Source organism: Dendropsophus ebraccatus, chromosome 4, assembly GCF_027789765.1.
Source record: "Dendropsophus ebraccatus isolate aDenEbr1 chromosome 4, aDenEbr1.pat, whole genome shotgun sequence".
In the NCBI taxonomy this organism is placed as follows: Eukaryota; Metazoa; Chordata; class Amphibia; order Anura; family Hylidae; genus Dendropsophus; species Dendropsophus ebraccatus.
The window spans coordinates 77114375-77140539 of NC_091457.1; the positions used below are offsets into that span (position 1 = coordinate 77114375).

The window sequence follows — 26165 nt, forward strand, 5'->3', positions numbered from 1 at the left end:
TCCGAAGAAGTTTCTGAGCGCCAGGTGCGTTTGCAGTGCCCCTGTAGTGTCAGCAGAAGAGAACCCCCCCAAAAGTCACCCCATTTAGGAAAGTACACAGTTCAAAGAATTCATCTTGGGGTGCAGTGAGCTGATTGACCCCACAGGTATTAGAGGAAAGTATACAAAATAAGACAGTAAAAATGAAAAACTCGAATTTTTCCAATATATGTTCGTTTAGTTTAAAATTTCTCAATTTTCCGAGGAATGGGAGAAAAACGTGCGCCAAAATCTGTAACGCAGGTTCTCCTGAGTACAACGGTACCCCATATGTGGGCATAAACCACTGTATGGGCACACAGCAGGGCTCAGAAGGAAGGGAGCGCCAATTTGCTGGAGCAAAACCTCAGCTAGTAATGGTTATTAGAATAGCGCAGTTACAATAAAAAAATGAGATTACAGATAATGTGGGGTGGTTACGAGTAATCTGGGGTGGTTATGGGCAACCTGCGGTGGTTACGGGCAACTTGCGGTGGTTACGGGCAACGTGGGGTGGTAACGGGCAACGTGGGGTGGTAACGGGCAATGTGGGGTGGTTACGGATAAACTGAAGTGCTTATAGGTAATCTGGGATGGGAATCTGTAATTTGGGGTGGTTTCGGGCAATCTGGAGAGGGTCACTGGCAATTTGGGGTGGTCGGGGGCAAAGTGTGGTGGTCGGGGGCAAAGTGTGGTGGTCGGGGGCAACGTGCGGTGGTCGGAGGCAACGTGCGGTGGTCAGAGGCAACGTGCGGTGGTCAGAGGCAATCTGGGGGTAATTACATGTGATTAGGGGCAACCTGGGGGGGTTACAGACAATCTGCGGTGGTTATGGGCAACATGGGGTGGTTACAGACAATCTGCGGTGGTTACGGGCAACATGGGGTGGTTACAGACAATCTGGGGTGGTTACGGATAAACGGAAGTGCTAATAGGTAATCAGGGGTGGGTACATGTAATTTTGGGTGGTTACGGCAATCTGGTGTGGTTACGGGCAATCTGGAGGGGGTCACTGGCAACGTGTGTGAGTTAGAGGCAACGTGCAGTGGTTAGAGGCAACGTGCGGTGGTTACGTGCAATATGGGGGGTTACGGGTAATCGGGGCTGATTACGGACCATCTGGAGGGGGTCACTGGCAATTTGGGGTGGTTACAGGCAACGTGCGGTGGTTATGGGCAACGTGCGGCGGTTATGGGCAACGTGCGGCGGTTATGGGCAACGTGCGGTGGTTATGGGCAACGTGCGGTGGTTATAGGCAATGTGTGGTGGTTATAGGCAACGTGTGGTGGTTATAGGCAACGTGTGGTGGTTATAGGCAACGTGCGGTGGTCAGAGGCAATCTGGTGGGAATTACATGTGATTAGGGGCAACCTGGGGGGTTACAGACAATCTGCGGTGGTTATGGGCAACATGGGGTGGTTACAGACAATCTGCGGTGGTTACGGGCAACATGGGGTGGTTACAGACAATCTGGGGTGGTTACGGATAAACTGAAGTGCTTATAGGTAATCAGGGGTGGGTACATGTAATTTTGGGTGGTTACGGCAATCTGGTGTGGTAACGGGCAATCTGGAGGGGGTCACTGGCAACGTGTGTGAGTTAGAGGCAACGTGGTTACGGTGGTTACAGTGGTTACGTGCAATATGGGGGGTTACGGGCAATTGGGGGCTGATTACGGACCATCTGGAGGGGCTCACTGGCAATTTGGGGTGGTTACAGGCAGCGTGCGGTGGTTATGGGCAACGTGCGGTGGTTATGGGCAATGTGTGGTGGTTATAGGCAATGTGTGGGGGTTATAGGCAACGTGCGGTGGTTATGGGCAATGTGCGGTGGTTATGGGCAACGTGCGGTGGTTAGTGGCAACGTGCGGTGGTTATGGGCAGCATGCGGTGGTTATGGGCAACGTGCGGTGGTTATGGGCAACGTGCGGTGGTTATGGGCAACGTGCGGTGGTTAGTGGCAACATGCGGTGGTTAGTGGCAACGTGCGGTGGTTATGGGCAATGTGCGGTGGTTATGGGCAATGTGCCGTGGTTATGGGCAACGTGCGGTGGTTATGGGCAACGTGCGTTGATTACGTGCAATCTGGGGCCGATACGTGCAATCTGGGGCGGATACGGGCAATCTGGGGTGGATATGGGCAACCTGCGGTGGTTACGGGTAATTTGGGGGGGCTAGGGGTAATCTGGGAGTAAACTGCAATTATTACTATAATAAAAAGTGTGTGTTTTATTTTTTTGTATGTTTTTCACTTTTTGTACATTATACATTAATTTTCACTGTATTACTATGATTACTGTGATATTTTCTAGCACAGTAATCATAGTTCAGTGACAGAGACCAAATTGGTCTCTGTCACTTTTAATTTTCTGAGATAACTGATTATGGAGTGCATGCGCACTTCAGAATCAGCCTGGACGTCGAGGAGGACGGACCTCCGTGGATCAGGTAACGTATGTGGGGAAGGGGGGGTGACTGGGGGGGTGGGGGGCGACTTGGGGGGGGGGGGCATGGTGACACTTTTTATCCCCTGTCACCAATGATTTATGGTGACAGGGGATAAAAAGTGCTGATCAGCACTGGGAACAGGCGATCGGCGGTATATAGTATATACCGTCGATCGCCTGCTCCGGTACCACACGGGGGGGTCCCCGATCACTGCCCCATGCTCTCCGCTACCTCCGGTAGCGGAGAGCATGGGGCTTTGATCACTAATTCATTCCGGGCAGTTGCAGCAGGAGGATGCTGTGTGACATAGCCTCCTCCTGCTGCCCGATCTCACCTAGGGACAGAGGGGGGAGGCAGGGAAGCCATGACGTCCAGGGACGTCATGATGCGCTCTGCCACTGCTTTTCATGACGTCCCTGGACGTCATATTGGGAGAAGGGGTTAATAAAACACATTTTCGTTGTAATAAAATCAGTTTCGTTGTTCAATAATTTAATTTAAACGAATCCATTATTGTGCAATTAAATATACTGTCAAAAAATAAATATATATATATAAATATACATTTATTTATATATATATTTATTTTAACAGTATATTTAATTGCAAAATGATGGATTCGTTTAAATTTAATTATTGAACAATGAAAGGGACTTTATTACAACAAAAATGTGTTTTATTAATTAAATATATTAACCATGAGATGGCATCGGCATCGGCATACTGCAGAGGATCGCAAACCCCGGTAATAGCGATTCCTGTAAACTGTTTCCCTGCTTTCCCAGATGCATCCAGAGGTGTTTGCATCACTTTCTAAAGATTTTATTTGTTATTTTTAGTTGAACCAGATTTCCAAGTAAATTACCGTATGTTTTCAGCCGCATGTCTATTTTTTCCCACGGCCGTAGTTTCAGCCGCACATTTCCAGCCGCATAAAAAATACAGCCGCACACATACATAGTGTGAACATAGCCATAAGTTGTATCCATATTTTCCAGGATTCCCTAGGGCTGCATCTAACTTCTTTAGCCACCGGTAATCAATCGATGCATGTTCTGGTTCGGATGGACCCAAGAGTGCTTGAGATTCGCTTAAGAGTTCTTGTAATTCGCTTTTTGCTTTTGCTCTCTATATGATCATTTTGCCTTTCAATTCACATATTGATCACCACTCTCTATTGACCAGTCAGGAAATATCTGCTCTTATCCACACACCATATCTCAAAACAGCTTCTTCATAGGTCTGACACTGCATTTGTATTTGATAACTTAAAGGACAACTCCCACAAAATTTTTTTTTGCTCATTTAACACACATTACAAAGTTATATAACTTTGTAATGTGGTTAAATACCCGGCCTGGCCCCCTTCCCCCACTTTCGGACCCCCGACCCCCCACCCCGGAAGTTAAAGAATGTATACATTACCTATTACGATCGTCACGGTCCTCTTCTCCGGGGCGGCATCTGGTGACGACGACGTCAGAGCCGAGGGGCGGTCCGGGTCTTCTTCCTCCTCGACGTCTTCATGCAAAGTGAATGGGGATGAAAAGGCTGCTGGTGCACATGCGCACCAGCAGCCTTTTCATTGGCTGGAGCGCATCACATGGCTTCCAGCTTGCTCAGCCCTGATTGGCTGAGCTTGCTGGAAGCCATGTGATGCGCTCTAGCCAATGAAAAGGCTGCCGGTGCGCAAGCGCACTGGCAGCCTTTTCCATCCCCTGGACCCGGAAGTCGGAGACATCGCTGGATGGCGGACGGCGGCGACGGAGAGGCGGACGGCGGGCGAATCGAGTGGTGATCGTCACCGGATAGATGGTGAGTATGGTGTCTGTGTGTGTCTGTGTTTTTTTTTTTTTGGGGGTCCCGCGGGAGTTGTCCTTTAAACAAAGTATCATTGTGAAAAAGTGTCAAAATACAAAAGTGGGCCAAAATATATGCTGATCAGCAGTCGGCTCTCAGATGCTCACATGAAAACACACATGAAAGGGATTCTGCAAATATCATAATTATAACAAGTATAGATCCTCCAGGTACTGATTACAGAAATGAGAAAACCCAGAGAGTACAAGCCAGCTATAAATATTACACAATGGTGTGGATTATTGAATTGGTGTCTATTACCATTTATTTTTACAAGAATGTAGATGAGAGTTTTTCTTTTTCCTTCTACAAATAGAATACCGTTAACCACTGAAAGAAAAGCAGAGATGGAGCTCACATTACTGAGGTGGACAGTCAGCATTGCTATTTTCCTCCCCTGTGACAATGATTTTCATTACAAAGACATTCAGGGCACCAGGGACAATTGTCAGTGCTAAACGTTCTGTCCAGATTTTTGACACCACAGACATGCTTGTCAGGAATAATTAACCCCTTAAGGACAGAGCTTGAAATGGCCTTAATGACAGAGACAAATTTTATGAATATGACCAGTGTCACTTTATTCATTAATAACTTCGGGATGCTTTTACCTATCCGGCTGATTCTGAGATTGTTTTCTCGTGACATATTGTACTTTACATTTCTGGTAAATTGGAGTCGATACTCATAATGAATCTTTATGAAAAAAACCCAAATAATGTGAAAAAATGTGAAAAACTGCATTTTTCCAACTTTGAAACTTTTTTGCGTATACAGAAATTGGCTATACCACATAAATTATATATTAAATAGCATTAGCAACATGTCTACTTTATGTTGGCGGCATTTATTAAACGATCTTTCATTTTTTTTAGACGATAGGAAGCTTAAAACATTAGCAGCAAATTTCCAAATTTTCAGTAAAATTTCAAAATCAGATATTTTTAGGGACCTGTTCAGGTTTAAAGTGTATTTGAAGGGCCTGTATGTTAGAAAGCCCCACAAAGCACCCCATTTCAGAAACTGCACCCCCCACACTCTGCAAAAGCATATCCAGACAGTGTTTTAACCCTTTAGGGGAGTCACAGAAATAAAAGCTAAGTGTGTAAGAAATTTGAAAATTTTAATTTTCTGTGCAGAGATTTTATTGTAATCCAATATTTTTCATAATTATAAACATATTACCAGAGAAATGCACCCCAATAATTATTGCCCCGTTTCTGCAGTTTATAGAAATACCCCATATGTGGCCCTATTGCGCTATTTGACGCAACCACAAGCCTCAGATACAAAACAGCGCCTAGTGAATTTTAATGCCTCCGTTATATTTGGTCATTTATGACTGTACCACTTCAGGTTGGCAGAGGCTCTGGGGTGCCAAAACCTAAAAAACACCCCTAAAGGGACACCATTTAGAAAACTACACCCCTCAAGGAATGTAACAAGGGGTGCAGTAAGCATCTGGACCCCACAGGTGCTTCACAGATTTTCCGAACAATATGGCGTGAAAAAAGAAAAATTTATTTTTTACACTAAAATGTTGTTCTAGCCTTCAATTTTTCATTTTCTTAAAGGGATAAGAGGAAAAAAAAGACACAAAATGTGTAGCGCAGTTTCTCCCGAATACGGAAATACCCCACATGTGGCGATAAAGTGCTAAGGGGGCGCAGGACGAGCCTCCAAAGGGAAGGAGCGCCAATTGGCTTTTGGAAGCTGAATTTCACTGGAAAGGATTTCAAGGGCCACGTCGCATTTACAGAGCCCTCGTGCTGCCAAAACACTGGAAACCCCCCACAAGTGACCCCATTCTGGAAACTACACCCCTCAAGGAATCTAACAAGGGGCACAGTGAGCATATGGACCCCACTGGTGACGGGCACAAATGTGGAACAATGTGACGTAAAAGTAAAAAATTAAATTTTTTCATTTTTATGGCACAAATGTGCCCGTCATCAAGGGGTCCATATCCTCACTGCACCCCTTGTTAGATTCCCTAAGGGCTGCAGTTTCCAGAATGGGGTCACTTCTGGGGGGTTTCCAGTGTTTTGGCAGCACAAGGGCTCTGTAAATGCGACATGGCGTTCATCATCCATTCTAGCCAAATCCAACCTCCAAAATCCAAATGGCGCTCCTTCCCTTCGGAGGCTTGCCCTGCGCCCACATGGCGCTTTATGTCCACATGTGGGGTATTTACGGACTCGGGGGAAATTGCTCTACACATATTGTGTGTTTTTTTCTCTTTTAACCCCTTGTGAAAATGATAAATTCAAGGCTAAACCAACATTATAGTGTAAAAAATGTAATATTTTATTTTCACGCCACATTGTTCCACATTTGTGCCAGTCACCAGTGGGGTCCATATGCTCACTACACCCCTTGTTACATTCCTTGAGGGGTGTAGTTTCCATATTGGGGTCACTTGTGGGGGGTTTCAACTGTCTTGGCAACACAGAGGCCTTTTAAATGCAACATGGCCCCTCGAAATCCATTCCATTCAAATCCAGCCTTTAAAAATGAAATGGCGCTCCTTCCCTTCGGAGGCTTACCCTGCACCCGCATGGCGCTTTATGTCCACATGTGGGGTATTTCCGTACTCAGGGGAAATTGCTCTACACATTTATTGTTTTTTTTTATCTTTTAGCCCCTTGTGAAAATGAAAAAATCATGAAAAGATTAATGATTTAGAGTAAAAACTTTACAAAAATTAAACTAAATGTTGGTCTAGCCTTGATTTTTTCCATTTCCACAAGGGGTTAAAAAAGAAAATGAACACAAAACGTGTAGGGTAGTTTCCCCTAAGTACGAAAATACCCCATATGTGGGCATAATGTGCCATATGGGCACAGGGCAAGCCACCAAAGGGACAGAGCGCCATTAAGAGGCTGGAATGGAGGATGGAGGCCATGTCGCAATTACAAAGCTCCTGTGCTGCCAGGTCAGTAGAAACCCCCGACAAGTGACCCCATTCTGGAAACTACACCCCATAAGGAATCTAACAAGGGGTGCAGTGAGGATATGGACCCCACTGGTGACAGTCACTTACGTAGAACATATGCCGAGAAAATAAAAAATACAATTTTTTTTCATTTTCACGTCCCAAATGTGGCCGTCACCAGGGGGCCATATCCCCGCTGCCCCCATTGTTAGATTCCTTATGGGGTGTAGTTTCCAGAATGGGGTCACTTGTGGGGGGTTTCTACTGTCCTGGCCGCACAGAGGCTTTGTAATTGCATCATAGCATCCTCTAATGGGAATGGCAGCCATACCTACTTAGCTGGGGAAAAGGGACAATTATTATTTATTTGGGGGTATTAGGCCAATTATTAGTTTATAAGGTTGAAAATGACAGGTGTCCATCAAATTCAACCTGTGTTGATCCAGAGGAAGGCAAAAAACCCTCGTGAGGCAGACGACAGTAGGCTCATCACTGGGGAAAAATTCCTTTCCGACTCCATAATGGCGATCAGAATAATCCCCGGATCAACGTGACCCCTGAAATAGGAATAAGGGACAGAATTTAGATAATGTAGAACCCCGATGACGTGTAGTACACCTTGAAGCGATCCAGTATGCAGAGGCCGGGGGGATCAGGACAGGTGTCACACTGGTAAATGGTGTCCTTCCTGATCCCCCTGTTACCCCACACTCTGCACTTCTTCTGGGGTCTCCCTTTCTCCAGTGTGGGGGACGTCACCTGGAAAATGTTGTCCTGGTGCCATACGGGGTCCCACATATCCAGAAGCGCTGGGTCCGCTCCATGGCTGCTAAATATTAGGGCGCTATTACTACTTCTGATATGTTCGGATCGTGCCGCAAGCTACAGGGCAGCGAGGGACCGGAAGAGGGGGTGCTGGTATAAAAGTTATCCCCGTACAGGTGGTGACCTTTATCCAGCAGTGGGAAGATCAGTTCCCGGACGATCTTCCCACTTGTTCCGAGGATGGGGGGGGGGAGGGGGCATCTGGGGGCTGGATTTGTGTGTCCCTTCCTTCATACACTCTAAGTGTACGTGCACACTGCGGAATCGCGACAGATAACCCTTCGTGCATTCCGCAGTTGGCACCCACCGGCGGACTGATGCGGGCGCGCGTCTCCGTCCGTGTCATAGACTCCATTCTATGCACGGGCGGATTCCGCTCTCCGTCCAACGTATTCATTCTTTGGATGGACGACGGAATCCGCCTGTGCATAACATGGAGTCTATGACACGGGTAGAGACATGCGCCCGCATCAGTCCGCCGGCAGGTGCCAGCTGCGGAATGCACGAAGGGTTATCCTTCGCCATTCCGCAGTGTGCACGTACCCTGGATCTGTAAGTGTACCCTGAGGTACTCTCACAGAGTTTGGAGAATTTCACACCATACCGTGATCTCTTATTGGGACGGTACTGGCAGAAAAGACGTGTCTGGGGGGCAGCGTACGCTACGCTACCCCCAGACACGTCACAGGATGATGAGGATGATGAGGATGAATGGAGGAAAGAAGGATCCCCCCATTCATCCTCACTGGCTGTTTCGGTGTCGGAGGCAATAATAACGTATCCCTCTGACGCCGAAAACACCCTGGGGGCCATCTTTATACGGGGATTGGTATATGGGGTATGTAGTGGTGTAGTGTCAAACTTTATTCAATGTAGTGTGGTGTAATGTAGTGTTTTTTACGTGTTTTTTTTACAGTAAGTATTAAAAAAAAACCTACGCCAACAAAGGAGTTGCTGATAAATGCCGCACTTATGTGCGGCACTTATCAGCAGACCGTGGCAGTAGAATATAGAAAAAAACCACCGTACGCCAAAAAGGAGGAGTTGCTGATTAGCAGCGCACTTTCGTGCGATGCTGATCAACACTCAGCGGCGATAGGGTGCGGAAAATAGAAAAAAAAAAATTTGGAAAAAAAAACAAAACTTTTTCTACATTCTGAACATCCCTACAGTGGCTGATACGTGTATTACACATATCAGCCGCTAGAGGGCAGCAGAGCGCAAAATCCGGAAAATGACGAGGCTGGAGCCGAAAATAGCCGAGAGAAGACGACGGGGACCGCCGGAAAGATCCGAAGACGCGCCGGAAAGATGGAGGACGCCGCGAACCCGGAAGACGCCGATCAGGAGCCCGGGACAGGTGAGTAATGTACAAATACCTGCTCTGGACCCCTCCGCTACCTAGCTGAGGGGTCCAGGGCAGGTATTTATTATTTTGTGGGACTCTGATCGGCGATCGGGCCGGTGGCACGGTGACCACCATTACTTTTTACAGTAATGGCGGTCGGTGCCGTCCTCGGACAGCACCGACCGCCATTTTTTTCCGGGTCATCGGGTCACCGATGACCCGGAAAGGTTCCGATCGCCGCTATTGGCTGATCTGAATTGATCAGCCTATAGCGCCGATCGTAAGCACGGGGGTGTTAACCACCCCCCGTGCCGAGAAGCTAAGATGGCCTGCTATGATTTATAGCAGGCCATCTTTTGTGTGTGAACACGCAGCGATCGGGGAAACATCGGGCGTAAATTTACGCCCTGATGCGCCAAGTACCAGGGCGCGAGGGCGTAAGTTTACGCCCGATGTCGTTAAGGGGTTAAGAGAAATTTATGTTTTCACCACAGTTGATGAGTTATTGTGTTTCTTATGCAAAATTCTTTAATAAACGCACTTAAAAAAAAAGTCCTTCAGATGTGGCAATCTGTTTGTACCAAGAGCATAGAAATATTTACAAAAAATGATTGTTTGCCATAATTAACCCCTTGCCGCAAAATGACGTTTGGGGAACGTCATGTAAAACAAGTAGTTCCCGCAACATGACGTTCCCCAAATGTCATGGCTTCCCTGCCTCCCCCCGCTGTCCCTGATGGTGATCGGGCAGCGGGAGGAGGCTATGTCACATAGCATCCTCCCGCTGCCTCTGCCCGGAGGGGAGCCGCGCTCCCCGCGGGCAGTTAACCCCATAAACGCCACGGTCAATGCGACCGCAGCGTCTATGGGGAGATTTGTGTTCTCCCGCCGATCGGGCGGCGGGAGGAGGCTGCAGAACGTTGCCTCCTCCCGCCGCCACTTCTAAAGTGTCCCCCGGCCCCCCCCCTTCGTCCCCCGAAACCGATGTTTGTTTGCAGGGATGGAAATGAATAAATGATCAAAGCCCCATGCTCTCCGCCACCAGAGGTAGCGGAGAGCATGGGGCAGTGATCGGAGACCCCCCCGTGTGGTCCCGGAGCAGGCGATCGGCGGTATACACTATATACCGCTGATCGCCTGTTCCCAGTGCAAAGAAGCACTTTTTATCCCCTGTCACCATAAATCATTGGTGACAGGGGATAAAAAGTGTCAGTGTGTCGCCCCCCAAGTCGCCCCCCACCCCCCCAGTCACCCCTGTCCCTCAGTCACCCCCCTTCCCCATATACGTTACCTGCTCCTGGAGCTCCTTCTTCTTCGGTGTCCTGGCTGGTTATGAAGTGCGCATGCGCTTCACAACCAGCCAGCTCTGAAAATTTTAAGTGACAGAGACCAATTTGGTCTCTGTCACTGAACTATGATTACTGTGCTAGAAAATATCACAGTAATCATAGTAATATAGTGAAAATTAATGTATAAAGTACAAAAAGTGACAAACATACAAAAAAATAAAACACACACTTTTTATTATAGTAATAATTGCAGTTTACTCCCAAATTACCCCTAACCCCCCCAGATTACCCGTAACCACCGCAGTTTGCCCATATCCGCCCCAGGTTGCCCGTAATCACGCCAGATTGCACGTAATCACCGCACGTTGTCCATAACCACCGCACGTTGCCCATAACCACCGCACATTGCCTATAACCACCGCACATTGCCTATAAGCACCGCACATTGCCCATAACCACCGCACGTTGCCCATAACCACCGCACGTTGCCCCTAACCACCGCACGTTGCCCATAACCACAGCACGTTGCCCATAACCACAGCACGTTGCCCATAACCACCGCACGTTGCCCATAACCACCGCACGTTGCCTCTAACCACCGCACGTTGCCCCTAACCACCGCACGTTGCCTCTAACCACCGCACGTTGCCTCTAACCACCGCACGTTGCCCCTAACCACCGCACGTTGCCCCTAACCACCGCACGTTGCCCCTAACCACCGCGCGTTGCCTCTAACCACCGCGCGTTGCCTCTAACCACCGCACGTTGCCCATAACCTCCGCACATTGCCTATAACACCGCACGTTGCCTGTAACCACCACATGTTGACCGTAACCACCCCGAATTGCCAGTGACCCCCTCCAGATGGTGCGTAATCAGCCCCGATTGCCCGTAACCCCCCAGATTGCACGTAAACACCGCACATTGCTTCTGACCACCGCACGTTGCCTCTAACCACCGCACGTTGCCTCTGACCACCGCACGTTGCCTCTGACCACCGCACGTTGCCTCTGACCACCGCACGTTGCCTATAACCACCGCACGTTGCCTATAACCACCGCACGTTGCCTCTAACCACCCCAAATTGCCAGTGACCCTCTCCAGATTGCCCGTAACCACGCCAGATTGCCTATAACGACCCCAAATTACAGGTACCCCTCCCAGATTACCTATAAGCACTTCAGTTTATCCGTAACCACCTCACGTTGCCCGTTACCACCCCACGTTGCCCGTTACCACCCCACGTTGCCCGTAACCACCCCAGATTGTCTGTAACCACCGTAGGTTGCCCATAACCACCCCAGGTTGCCCATAACCACCCCAGGTTGCCCGTGACCACCCCAGGTTGCCCGTGACCACCCCAGGTTGCCCGTGACCACCCCACATTACCTGTAATCTCATTTTTTATTGTATTTTAGTAACTGCTCTATTCTAATAACTATTACTAGTTGCGGTTTTGCTCCAGCAAATTGGCGCTCCCTTCCTTCTGAGCCCCGCTGTGTGCCCATACAGTGGTTTATGCCCACATATGGGGTACTGTTTTACTCAGAAGAATCTGCGTTACAGATTTTGGGGTACGTTTTTTTCTCCCATTCCTCGTGAAATTAAGACATTTTTAACTAAACAAACATATTATTGGAAAAATTCGAGTTTTTCATTTTTACTGTCTTATTTTGAATACTTTCCTCTAATACCTGTAGGGTCAAACCGCTCACTGCACCCCAAGATGAATTCTTTCAGGGGTGTACTTTCCTAAATGGGGTGACTTTTGGTGGGGTTCTATTCTGCTGACACTACAGGGGCGCTGCAAATGCACCTGGCGCTCAGAAACTTCTTCGGAAAAATCTGCACTGAAAATGCTAATTGGCGCTCCTTCCCTTCTGAGCCCGGCTGGGTGCCCATACAGTGGTTTATGCCCACATATGGGGTACCGTTCTACTCAGAAGAACCTGCGTTACAGATTTGGGCATGCAGCTTCTCCCCTGTTCCTAGTGAAATTGAGAAATTTCAAACTAAACGAACATATTATTGGAAAAATTCTAGTTTTTCAATTTTACTGTCTTATTTTGAATACTTTCCTCTAATACCTGTGGGGTCAAAATGGTCACCACACCCCAAGATGAATTCTTTGAGGGGTGTACTTTCCAAAATGGGTTGACTTTTGGGGGGTTCTCTTCTGCGGACACTACAGGGGCACTGCAAACGCACCTGGCGCTCAGAAACTACTTCAGCAAAATCTGAACTGAAAATGCTAATTGGCGCTCCCTTCCTTCTAAACCCTCCTGTGTGGCCATACAGTGGTTTATGCCCACATATGGGGTACCGTTGTACTCAAGAGAACCTGCGTTACAAATTTTGGGGTGCGGATTCTCTCATGTTCCTTGTGAAATTGAGAAATGTCAAACTAAACGAACATGTTATTGGAAAAATTCAAATTTTTCATTTTTACTGTCTAATTTTAAATACTTTCCTCTAATACCTGTGGGGTCAAAATGGTCACCACACCCCAAGATGAATTCTTTGAGGGGTGTACTTTCCAAAATGGGGTGACTTTTGGGGGGTTTCTCTTCTGCGGACACTACAGGGGCGCTGCAAACACACCTGGCGCTCAGAAACTTCTTCAGCAAAATCTGCATTGAAAAAGCTAATTGGCGTTCCTCTTTTTCTGAGCCCGGCTGTGTGCCCATACAGTGGTTTATGCCCACATATGGGGTACCGTTGTATTCAGGAGAACCTTCTTTACAAATTTTGGGGTACTTTTTTTCTCTTGTTCCTCGTGAAATTGAGAAATTTCAAACTAAACAAACATATTGGAAAAATTCGTGTTTTTCATTTTTACTGTCTAATTTTGAATACTTTCCTCTAATGCATGTGGGGTCAAAATGCTCATCCTACCCAAAGATGAATTCTTTGAGGGGTGTACTTTCGAAAATGGGGTGACTTTTGGGGGGGTTCTATTCTGCGGACACTACAGGGGCTCTGCAAATGCACCTGGCGCTCAGAAACTTCTTCAGCAAAATCTGCATTAAAAAAGCTAATTGGCGCTCCTTTCCTTCTGAGCCCGGCTGTGTGCCCATACAGTGGTTTACGCCCACATCTGGGGTACCGTTGTATTCAGGAGAACCTGCGTTCCAAATTTTGGCATGCTTTTTTTCTCATGTTCCTTTTGAAAATGAGAAACTTTAATCTAAACGTATATATTATTTGAAAATTTAAATTTTCGATTTTTTTACGGCCTAATTGTGAATACTTTCCTACAGCTTCTGTAGGGTTAAAATGCTCATTATACCCCTAGATTAATTCTTTAAGGTGTCTAGTTTCCAAAATGGGGTCACTTATGGGGGTTTCCAGTATACAAGCCTTCTTAATCCATTTAAAAAAAGAACCGGTCCCTAAAAAAAATCAGTTTGGGAAATTTTCACAAAATGTGATAATTTGCTGATAAATTTCTAAGCCCCGTAACACCCTAAAAAAGTAAAATATGTTTCCCAAATTATGCCAGAATAACGAGGACATATTGGTAATGTGATTTAGTAACTATTTTATGTGCTATGACTTCCTTTTTTAGAAGCAGAGAATTTCAGAAGTTCATAAAATGCTAAATTTTCAAATTTTTCATGATATTTTGATGTTTTTCACAAAAAATACACAAAGTAGTGACCAAATTTTGCTACTAATATAAAGTGTCATATGTGACGAAAAAACAATCTCAGAATCGCTAGCATACGTTAAAGCATCACTGAGCTATAAGCGCATAAAGTGAGACAGGTCAGATTTTGAAAAATGAGCCTGGTCATTAAGGCCAAAACAGGCTTTAGAGGCGAGGGGTTAAGGACTATTCTTCTTTGCACTGGATTCTATAAATACTCCAAGGAGACCCAGCATGGGGGTACAGCAGCAATATTGGCCTGTCTGTACCTCTGATACCAATTAATACCATTTTTACTACTTTCTTCAGTTCATCCAGTTAAGGTAGTGTCCCGGAGCAGGTGTGCCACTACTGTTTATGCACACCTGTCGTCAGGTACAATTGTAAGGTATGCTCTGGGCTGAAGGTCTGTACTTTACTGCTTCCACCACTTTATATCTCACTTCTTCTTATGCACATAACACAGCCTAAAGTGCAAGTATTATAAGGGGTGAACCCTGCACTTGTGATATGTAATGATTGCCATTGTATTCCACTGTTACTGTCAAATCCTTGAGCTGGGTACCTCCCACACTTACACCAATCACAGGCCTAGGCTAGGGCCTTCCAGAAAGTTCCTGGCTTACCACAGGGTCCCTTTAGTAGTATTTAGTCTGAATATTACTAGTTTAGGGTCTCGTTTTAGCAGTATGTTCCTGAGAAAGATTACACAAGAAAATGTTGTTCCAGCAGTTAACTATCCCAGGGCCTGGCCTGGAGGCCAGGACCCACTGTGGCTTCCTACACTGAATGAGAGTGTGCATGCAGCTCCTTACTTTTCCCCAGCACACCTGATACCCTAGTCATGTTCTGCTAGAAACCTAAAGTGGGGTTACTACCATTACAGGGACCAACCTTGTCTACATCTGGGGTGAACAAGTTCTGCCATGTGACCAAGTTGCTATTCAGGTGACCAAGTTGCTATTCAGGATATCCTTCAGCTGCTCTAACTATCAAGTATTCTTCAGCCAGGTCACCTCTGCAGAGTTCTGCACTACTTAGGCAAGGTCCCCTTGGTAGCCCCTTAACGCCTATCTCTTATTCAAGTCAAGCCTAAAGTAACTTCAAGTATCCAGAGACTGTGCTTAGAGTATATATTATCCAAAGTCTATATCGACCAGTGAGAGGCTGAGAGTATCTATATACTCAACACAAGCACTCAGCTTAAGTGATCTGTGTTGTGTGCACCTTGTGAAATAATATTTTTAAAACCCTGCACTTCAATGCTAAGTATACTATTTTTGTGTCCACAGAGAGTGTAATTGGCACTGTTGTAATAAAGCACCTTAGGTTTGATGGACTACGCAGCCATAATGCCTGTGCTGGTGGTGCCCCCGGTAATACTGAAGGATTGAAACAATAGTGATGAAAGACAAAGACCACAGGGCACTCACCAAATCTGCAGGCTTGATGCTTTTTTATTCAGCAATGAACATTAGAGAGGCAAGACAGGTGGATGTGAGGGCATGTACACCCTTGGAACAGCAGTTTCATGCCCACTTGTGCTTCTTCTTGCCAAGGAGTCACTCCTCGGCAGGAAGAAGCGCAAGTGGGAGTAAATTGGTTGTGCTGAGGGTGAATCAGAACAAACAATAAAGGGGATCACTGACCTCTGTATGTTACAATGTGGTACTTGGCCACCTCTGTGATAGAGTCTGGGTGCAGGAGCAGATAGATAGAGTTTAGTACAAAAATAGAACACTTTACTGAATAAGCCTTGAAGTGAACATTACACGTAATATAGTTAGGGCAAATCTTGACACTGAAAATGTTGTTGCTGACAGTAAGGTAGAACAAGTGCTTTGTAGAAGTGCTTTGTTGAGGTAGGTGCTTTGAAGAGGAGAGGAGTTGCCAGAGGAGCTCTGCCCAACTTAGTATAAGTGCTACACCAGAACAAGAGTGTAGAGAGAAAAGATGAGGGAAACTCTTAATCACAGATGCCTACTTGTGGCTCTGAACCGCCTATGTCCCTTAGTTGTGTAGAACCCATCCTAGGTGGGTAGCACAAGCCCCAGTCATCGGTTATGTGGGTGTAGCATGTTCCCTAGATTTTCCAGTTGTCCTGTCCTACGCAGTAGGATACGTAGACCTTTTCCTTGGTAGCCAGGCCCCAGCCTAACTCCTGCAGCAACTGGGTCTGTTTGATTCCTCTCATTCTGAGAATTAACTAATAACTGACTCACTTCCTCTACCAAGATAACTTCTCCTACAGGGGTAGATCTAAACCCTCCTGTGAGTGGTGGCACTGAGTATGGGTAAGAGAGAATCATAGGTTAGAAAGAAAGATCACCTATGACTGGTCAGCATATAAAAACATGGTATAAAATAGTTAACACTAGACTCTTATACTTTGTAATGTGTGTTATTTAAGTGAATGGCCCCCTTCCCCATGTCCCCCCCACCCCTGAAGTGTGATGCGATATACTTACTGAATTGCTGTCGACCACGTCCGCCATCTTGGGTTAACGACACCATCTTCGGGAGGCTGGCCGGACCGCTCCAGCCGTCCCTCATGCCGGCCCCCCTGTGCCGGGTCATCAGCTGCTCAGCTGCGATTGGCTGAGCATAGTTATTCACTTTAATAACACACATTACAAAGTTGTATAACTTTGTAATGTGTGTCATTTAGTGAATAAATGTTAAACACCGCACTACTCCTTTAAGCTGTGCATAAAAAACATAAAATGGTTGTGACACCTAGTGGGGAAAATACAATACTACATCTCCCACTTTGTTAACCTAAAAGAATGAGTTATTCAGGTGCTCTAGACAGCATCCGTAGTGGGATACCACAACAATACAAGATTTATGTTCATGCTGCAAACACTCAGATGTCTAGCTGCTTTACTTCTGGTATCACAGTCACAGTTCGGAATAGTAAATCTGTACCAAGTGATCTTTTGTAGCAACCAGTAACAAATCAAAGTCTTGCAAGAGTCACTGGCATATAAAGGGTTCTTACTTTTTTTGCCATTCCACCTCCGCACGTCACCTGGAGCCTCTTATCATTTTCTAATAGATTTCCTAGACTTCACAAGCACATTGCTTCGACCTAGTTTTCTACTGTCAGAGTGAGAATTGTGTCCCTTTTGCCCAGTTCTTAAATTAGCAATGCGGTGACCCTCCCCCTTGTTTTATACTTCTTTGTATGTTCCTAAGCTGACTAGGCTGCAGGCACTCAGTGCTTTAGGCTTGGTAATAAAGCTAGCACTGTCCGTCTCTGCTTGGCATTTATGAGCGGAAATGCCTGCTGGTTTGATCCTAGGATGTTCTAAGAGAGCTGTAAGGCTCTGGGGAACCTTAGAGAAGCACTGTAGATACACAGTGCTCGCAGGCTGTGGGGAGGTCCCTGAGGCAAAGCTCTTAGCTATCATTCTCTCTGTATTCAGTATCTTTGTCAACCTCAAGTATAAAGAGGAGTCAGACTCAGCAGGGCAGAGGTCTTATAGCTCGATACTGCCTACATATGAATTACTAAAAGAGTTTAAGCATTACTTTTGACATGTTGCCCAGACAGTTATAGCTGGGATTGGTTGACTGGCCAGGAAGTGGAGCACGCTGCTGCATATTTCACCTGGCTATCAATCTGGTTGACAATCTGGGTTTGGCCATAACACCAAACTCTACAAGACTCTGAAGTGGCAAATCTCCCTACTTATGTAATAAAAATTACCCCCACCCACCCCATTCCCCAATTCAATATTCAGGCTCGGATTGGCCTACAGAGGGGTGGGCAGACCCTTCTGTGGCACAGTCGGAGCCTTGTGTGTGTGTGTGTGTGGGGGGGGGGGGAGCAGAGGAGCATGTGACCATGTCCCACCCCCCAGCGCTCTCCATAGACATATACAGACTCAGTGGTGGACACTGTGGGGTGGGACATGGTCACATGCTTTTCTATGTAAGCTTTCTTAAGGACAGACTCACCACAGAGCAGGGCAGCACAGCCTGGAGGAGGGGAGTCTGATTTTAGCTTTATGAGGTACACAGAGAGCTGCTGTCTGTAAGTGCTGTGCGTACACTTACCAATATTATACACTAAACCATTACTATAAAGTGGCCAACCCCTTTAAGCCGTGCATGTGTTTATGTGCATGAGACCTAAAAGTAACCAGGTAATAATTTCATGTTCAGTAACTGTGGGATGCACCCCCAAAATCTATTCCACTGGTGGGCTCTCAGCACCACTGTCAATATTGTCAAGTACTGTCAAGTACAAAGATGTAGAGCTATACTCTATAAGGGAATCAAATTACCTGCAGCACTATAGGGAAAATAAAACCTTACGTAGTTTGCATAGAAATCAATGATCTGCCCATATAATGCACAGATGTGCTGTGTCTTCCAGGGCTCTATGATGCCACTGTCCAGACAGTTAACTCAGAATTCCCTAACAGGGAGTTTGAAAATTAGTTTTTTAGACTAGACAAGCCTTGTTACATGACAAGAGAGAACAAGTCATGAGAGACAAGAATCTAACCTGCTGTTCGTTTTCCTAGAACCAGATACTGTGGTACACATCTGGTTTTACCAAGTTGGCTTCATGACACAACCCCTTAAGATAATGTCTGTTTTAACAATCCATGTATAAGAATGCTAATATTCAGATATTTTCAAGAATGGGTAAATCCTTGGCTTGGAAATATGATGCTTTAAAAGTGGCCGAAACAAAACAAACCTGCAATAGAAATCACAAATACAAAAGTGTAGGGAAGAAAATTTTTGTATAAACTGGTAGGGATTCCAACCTAAAGATCATAATTTCTTTTGTTAGTCTGGGTACATGTTATACTGTATATAGACTAATTCTACATGCAAATAATAGAATCTTTGTAAAGACATAATGGCCCTAATTTACCTATATGTAAACTGATGGTATAGGTGGAAATTCCCTTAAGGTGTGCATGCTGTAACAAAAGTTATTAAGGAGATCACTTGTAATAGGTTTCATTCTTAGTATATTAAAGCAACTTCTCAAACTAAGACACACACACACAAAAAAATCACACAACAAGGGAGTGATAGCTGTAATCTGTCCTACCTGTCAATACACAATTCCCCCCTGTGAGATCTGTGGCCATGGCACAGTAACCACATCCGGAAATAAAAGGGATTTGTCAAACCTTTTCCCTGAATGTGCACAGATCCTCCCTGTGGGACAGGGGCTCTCTTATTCCAGTAATCATATACTCCATTTCCACAAGCTTCAAGAAAACCCATTAAAAAAAGTCAGAACTCAAAGAAGGTGGAGCATGTGCTGCTTCAAATCTCCCTGTGCAGCTTTTAGCCATCAGTGGTGAGGAGACAGTCCGTAAACATCTACACCGGCATTCAATGGCAGAGGAGAAAATAGATGTGAGCTGTACACATGGCCATGCAAGAGTGTAACTCATGTACTGGAGCCTGATATGTTTATAAAGGATTTTCACCTAATGCTAGGTAACAACTAGTGATGAGCGAAAATCCTGATTCGGATCCCGAACACAAACATAAAACAAAATAATCGGGATGGGTTCGTGTTAGCCAAACATTCACAAACAAATAACGAACATACTGTAGAAGCGTGCGTTTTTGTATTTTGTATGTGTATGTATTTTCATTCATTTGCACACAGATTGCATACATTTTTTGTCTAGAGTTACACACATGCGTACAGATTATCTAGCGCAAAGCGTAAATTACGCAGTGGCGTACGTTCGCAAGTTCGAATATGTTATTTTTGATAACATATTGTTATAACCATGTTGAACATAAAACAAATTGTTTGTGATCGGTGAACACGAACAATTAGCGTCATGTTCGTACGAACATACGAACATTTAAGAACGTTTGCTCATCACTATTAACAACCCATATGACCACAATACATTTCCCGAGGAAAATGTTGCCAGCTTCCTCATCCTCTTAATAGGAAATCTACCAAGAAATGCTGTGGCACATCACTTCTACACTACTGCATTATAGGAAAATCTGCTTCTGGAGTCTAGGAAAGCTGGGTGGAGAGCAATGGTGTTTCTATTTAGTTATAAGTTACTATAAGTGATATGTGGAAGCAAAGGAATAGTAGAATAATTTGTCCATTGAACTCTACTATTCAACAACCGTAGCAGCAGTGAAATGGTTAGTATTCCCAAAAATCCTAATACAGGTTATCCTCTCACCTTTGCAAGATGTCATTGAGCGCTGCTGCATATTTTGAAGGAAGGGTAGGACTGGGGCCATTCACTATCATTGATACGAGTTTGATCCATCTTGGGTTTTCAAATGCATGAGTGAAAGAACACATTTCATATAGAATACAGCCCAGAGACCTGAAAACATACAGAACAAGAACATCAGAAAACGTTCCAAGTGAAAGCTCAGACATGGAATATTATGCTGTGGGTACTAGAACTAATGTTTATATAATATACTGAAATAAACTGAACCATTACATGATTACTAGATCATGGCAGGCAGCATAGTGCATTAGAAAGTGGAGTCTTAAAAAATGATAGTCAATTCTAAAAAAACAAAACAAAAACAACAACACAATAATACTATTCAGTGTGTAAAAGCAACCATTGTACTCTAATAGAAAAAAAGTGCCCCACCGCCACCACCAGTACCCAGATGGTCAATTTTATTTGTAGAGACAAAATTTTAGGATAGATATTGTTAGTATATCAAACCGAATAACATATTCATGTAAGTGATAATAAATGATTCAATACTTGTTATTATTTATTTGTAGTGTCCCAGAGCAGGTGTGCCACTACGACCTAGCACCACATGTTGTCAGTTATGTTATGTGTTTCACTCTGGGCTGAAGTCTGTCTTTTGCTGCTTCACCACTTGGTATCTTATATCTCCTATTCCACACAGTTGAAGATTCACAAAAGGGTTAACTATGTATGTTATGCTCTGTTTTTGTTATCCAATCCAAAAGCCTATCACACACTTAGGCCCTGTTCCTTCCAGTACTTTCGCCACCAATGGGACTTTAGTCCCGGCCACCACTACTTAAGGCCTGGTTAGTTCCTGGGTGGGGTAATCGAGAACTAGGAGGGGAGAAAGCGAAGTTCTTGTGTTGGTGTTATATTATAGAGACCATACGGTGCTAAGTCCAGAGGTGGGGTAACTGCCTACTTGGGATACCTTGTCTATGTCAAGGGTATCATTATCCTTACTATGTCAGGAGGGTCCAAAAGCCATAGGGATTCTAGCAATGAAGAGATAAACAAATGAGCTGTCACCCCAGGGAGATAATGTGTAGATATGGCTGTCTGTTTATTCAAAACTTTATTAATGCAGGGAGGGGAGTCATAGGGATTCGTCAGCAGCAGAGCAAAGTGCAAGTAAAGCTGATGTACTTTATAGATATCTGCTCGGACTATTTGGGAAACCTTGAGGGGCTAGCTACACCCGGTTTTGCAAGTCCCGGATTCGTACTACTAAATGTGACACTCTGTGAGCTCTTCTGGGAGGAGGCAGTATAGTTAAAACTATACTGAGGAGGGACAAGAAGGAACAAAGCCTGAAAGACCCTGCCTTCATGACACTGTCCCTGGTGGATTGAGATAATGAAACACACAGAGTATTTGGAGATATATTTTATTATCAGCAACACAATCCTGCTGAAATCGGGAGATGCACACGTAGGGTGACAGTATCACGTTAAGATTTCTTGAGGTCACAAGCCATGGCACCAATTTTAGCACGAAATGTTAATGTGGTTAGTGTGACTGCATGTGTCACACATCTTACAGTCGTGTGCTTGAGTTCTTTTTGGAGAGGCAGAATGCTACATAATAAGGTTAGTTGAGACTTCCCAAGGTAGTCAAGCGAAGTTCAGAAGGATTCATCAGCTTAGGCTCTTTGTCCTACTGGGGATCAATCTCTTGACCTTCTGTAGACTGTCCTTACGAATAAAGAAGGATCCCAGGCATAGGCTTAGTGGACAACCTGTACTGGGACACTACAGGAGCTTAGCACATTCACAAACAACAGGTCCTCCTGTCCCAGAATGGTGGTATCTGTCTGCATAAACCAGTTTTTTGGGAGGCCTCCATTTGATTTACTTCCTATCAGTAATATCGCACTGGCACTTTAGAATTTATCCCAGCCAGTCCACTTATTTATAATTCCACTTATTTTTTTAATGTGACAGAATATATACTGCTGTGTCGGGGTGCTGGAAGTTCCTCCTACAACGAACTTATAATCTAATTATAGACACTGAAACCCATGGAGCTGCACTTGGACAAACACAAATAATAGGGAATACAAAAGGAAACCATTGTCACCAATACCCAGAGGGTAAATTTGGCTTACAGAGCCAGTGTGTTAAAATGATTACACCTTCATAGTATATTATATATAGTTGTCGCTGAACTTCCGTCTTTTACTTATAATTAGAACAGGTGTTCACAACACCATGCAAGACCTATGCTCCTCCAATTATCCTCATGCTGGCAGCCCACTGACAGCCTCATTTCCCTGCTCTGTCAGCCGCATCTTTTCTCATATCCTACTGTGCCGCTCTTCTGCTAAAAATATTTCCTGGCCATCTCTAATGACCCCTACCTAATGGCAATGACTGTGCACAGACTGTAGTCAGATTCACTCATAGGGTAATAGCCAGGGACGCAAAAGTTGGAGAATGCAAAAGACACACAGCCAGATACAGGTTTGCAGTAGCGCGGCAAATAGTAATGATGCAGACAAAGGCTAACACACATATATAGGAGCAGGAAAGTAAAGCAGACACTGGTATACCCAGAAAGTGGGCTGTACAAAATGGGGGACCTTGAATCCTTGGTTCTGGAGGAATGCACTGATGTAGTTGGTGTCATTGAGACATGGCTGGACTCACATGATTGGGCTGTCAATATTTAGGGATTTAAATTGTTCAGACGGGACAGGGTGGGGAGAAAGGGAGGAGGAGTATGTCTCTATGTTAGAAATTATATAAAAATTAGTGTAAAGATGCAACAGCGGATGATGACTGTGAGGATGTGGAATCATTGTGGGTAGAGCTACAGAGGTAAACACTGAAAAAAATATTCTCTGTGATAACTATAGACCCCCCCAACATAACTGAGGTGATAGATGGTCAGCTGCATACACCAATAGGGCAGGCTACCCGGTAGGGGACATTAGTTATAATGGGGGATTTTAACCATTCTGATATAGATTGGGGTCACGGTTTAGCTTAAACCACTGGGAGCGGCTGATGGCACATACTGATACAGCTAATAAATAGTAAATCTTCAAATCCACATTAAATAACTGTACTGCTAAATTTATTCCTATGATTAACAAATATAAGCGATAAAAATCAAATCCCACATGGATTAAAACCTAGGGCATTCAAAAAATACAAACCCCATAAAAATCTTCAAATATATCAATGCAAAAAAAAAAAAAAGGTCAGATCATGTAGGACCCCTAAATAATGGTGATGGGTAGTGATGAGCGAACATCCTGATGTACACTTTGGATCCCGAACAAGAACATAAAAAAATGATTGTGATCGGTTTGGTTCGTGTTCGCCGAACAAATAACAAAATGACAGTAGAAGTGGACATTACAGTGTGTACAGATTATCAGGTGCAAAGCGTTAAATACGTAATAGTGAAGCAATTACGAGGTACGTAGCATTAGCATATCTTTAATTCGTCTGTGCGTATAGACGCGATGACATGCATACATGTATTATGTAATACGCGCAAGTAATTCTAGGCCACAGTCAGTTCAGCAAGTCAAGATGTCCCAGCGAGCCTCCCCTTTTGGCCTTGAAGAACTCAAATACATGGTGAAGATAATGGACAGGATGAACTGTGATGGACACCTGGTCACTACAGGGTTTAGAAATTAATCCTTATAGTGCTAAAATGCTGGATTCTGTCATCCTCCCTACACTGACAGTTTCACAATGTTTTAAGCCTCACTCGGTCAGCTCTCCCTTCCTACACTGAGTAACTACCACTGTAAATATTGCTGCCTATCTAAATTCAGATGCTGTCCCTGCTCGTTTCACTCTCCCTACTGAATGACACAAGAATCAGGAAAGTTCAAATCTCGGCACTCACCATTTTCATGCTTCCAGAAATCTTTATTTTAGAAAATTCATCAGATTTTTACAGCTGTAAAAACAGGACGTTTCGGCGTCAAGCCTTCCTCATCTGAGACAGTTGAGGAAGGCTTGACGCTGAAACGTCCTGTTTTTACCGCTGTAAAAATCTGATGAATTTTCTAAAATAAAGATTTCTGGAAGCATGAAAATGGTGAGTGCCGAGATTTGAACTTTCATGATGCTATAGGAATTTTTTCCTACTACGAGCACCACCCTCGACACTGATGTGCCGCCCAAAAAGAATTTCTTGGACAAGAATCAGGAAAGACTGTGAGAAAATTCACCTCAGCGCCACGTTTTTATAGTATGTACGTAAAGTAAGTAATGATGCTAATCGTACAGCCAATCACAATAATGCCAGTAGCCTTCTTTACCATGAGAACAGTGAATATATGGAACAGTCTTTCACAGGATCTGGTCACAGGAAACAGTGGAGGGCTTTAAAACAGGCTTAGACAAGTTAATATCTAACAAAATAACATAAATGCATATGTATAGAATCTACCCATCACCCACCCCCCTACCCTCCATCCATCTCCTTCTAGGTTGAACTTGAGGGACATGTGTCTTTTTTCAATCGTACTATGTACAGGGAAAATTCCTATACAAGAACAAAACAACTGGGAGATTTATCTTCAACTGGAATTTTTCAGGATCTCTGCACCCCAACTTACAGATTTGTGCTATTATTCATACCCACTGTCTGATGGGAATAATAGTAAATGTGTTAGCCTATGGGAGGCTGTGTAAACATGTGATATCGGCAGTGCAAAACCGGAAAGTTACCTCAAAAAGTTACCAACCTTTGTATTCTAGAAAGAAAAGATGTACTGTACAGTACGTGGTTTTATTAACTCTCCTGCAATGTATACAGTACCAGTCAAAGGTTTGGACACACATTTTCATGTAACAGTGTACTAAATTTCTATTATGCATACTCAACAGTGAACTGAGATCTGACTTTCAAGGAAGGGCACAACAATTACAAACAAGCAAAAAATTTCTTTCACTTGGATATCCATTGAAAAGGTCTAGTTATAGATTAAATCTCATAGGGAATATGACCTAGCATTCACTGTGCATGAATTATTCCTGTTTAAGCAGATAAGGAATTACACACAGTGATGTTCCCCAATATAACAAGAGTCTTTGAATATTATATCAATTGGGATTTTAACACTTATTTTCATCTACATAATCAGTACAGATATATTTTACATGCTTAACACATTTCTTATTGATATAACAATCAATTTTATCCAAACTCATTTATATCAATGTAATTGTCAGTACCACTAGCCCTATGTTTAGCTGAAATGGCAGATGCTTACATGACTTTTACAATAGGTAGGTGGCAACACAGATAGGATAGGCTATGGAAATCAGGTCATGTTCCGTTCACTCACACCCCCACCCACCTTCCCAATCAGGTGACCAAAGGGACCACAGTACTGCAGCTAGCTCCATATTCCCATTACTGTCTTTCAGGCACAGCTCCCTACGTTTGTTATTGGATGTGTCTGGTATTGCAGCTCTGTGCTATTCACTTGAATGGCACCGAGCTGTATAACTAAGAAAAAAAATGATTCTGCTTTACTGTGCTAAAAGTAGACTTCCCCCAGCTCTAGCCTCTCCACCGTC

At 44.5% G+C, this 26165-nt stretch overlaps 1 protein-coding gene across 1 annotated transcript in view; it reads right to left on the bottom strand.

Annotated features, from left to right (window-relative positions):
- Nucleotides 1–26165, bottom strand: part of LOC138788313 (serine/threonine-protein kinase Nek11-like) — a 271682-nt gene that overhangs the window by 94357 nt on the left and 151160 nt on the right. Inside the window, exon 6 of the mRNA XM_069966064.1 lies at nt 20569–20718. Within this exon, the coding sequence (XP_069822165.1) occupies nt 20569–20718 (150 nt within the window). The remainder of the gene's footprint in view (nt 1–20568; nt 20719–26165) is intronic.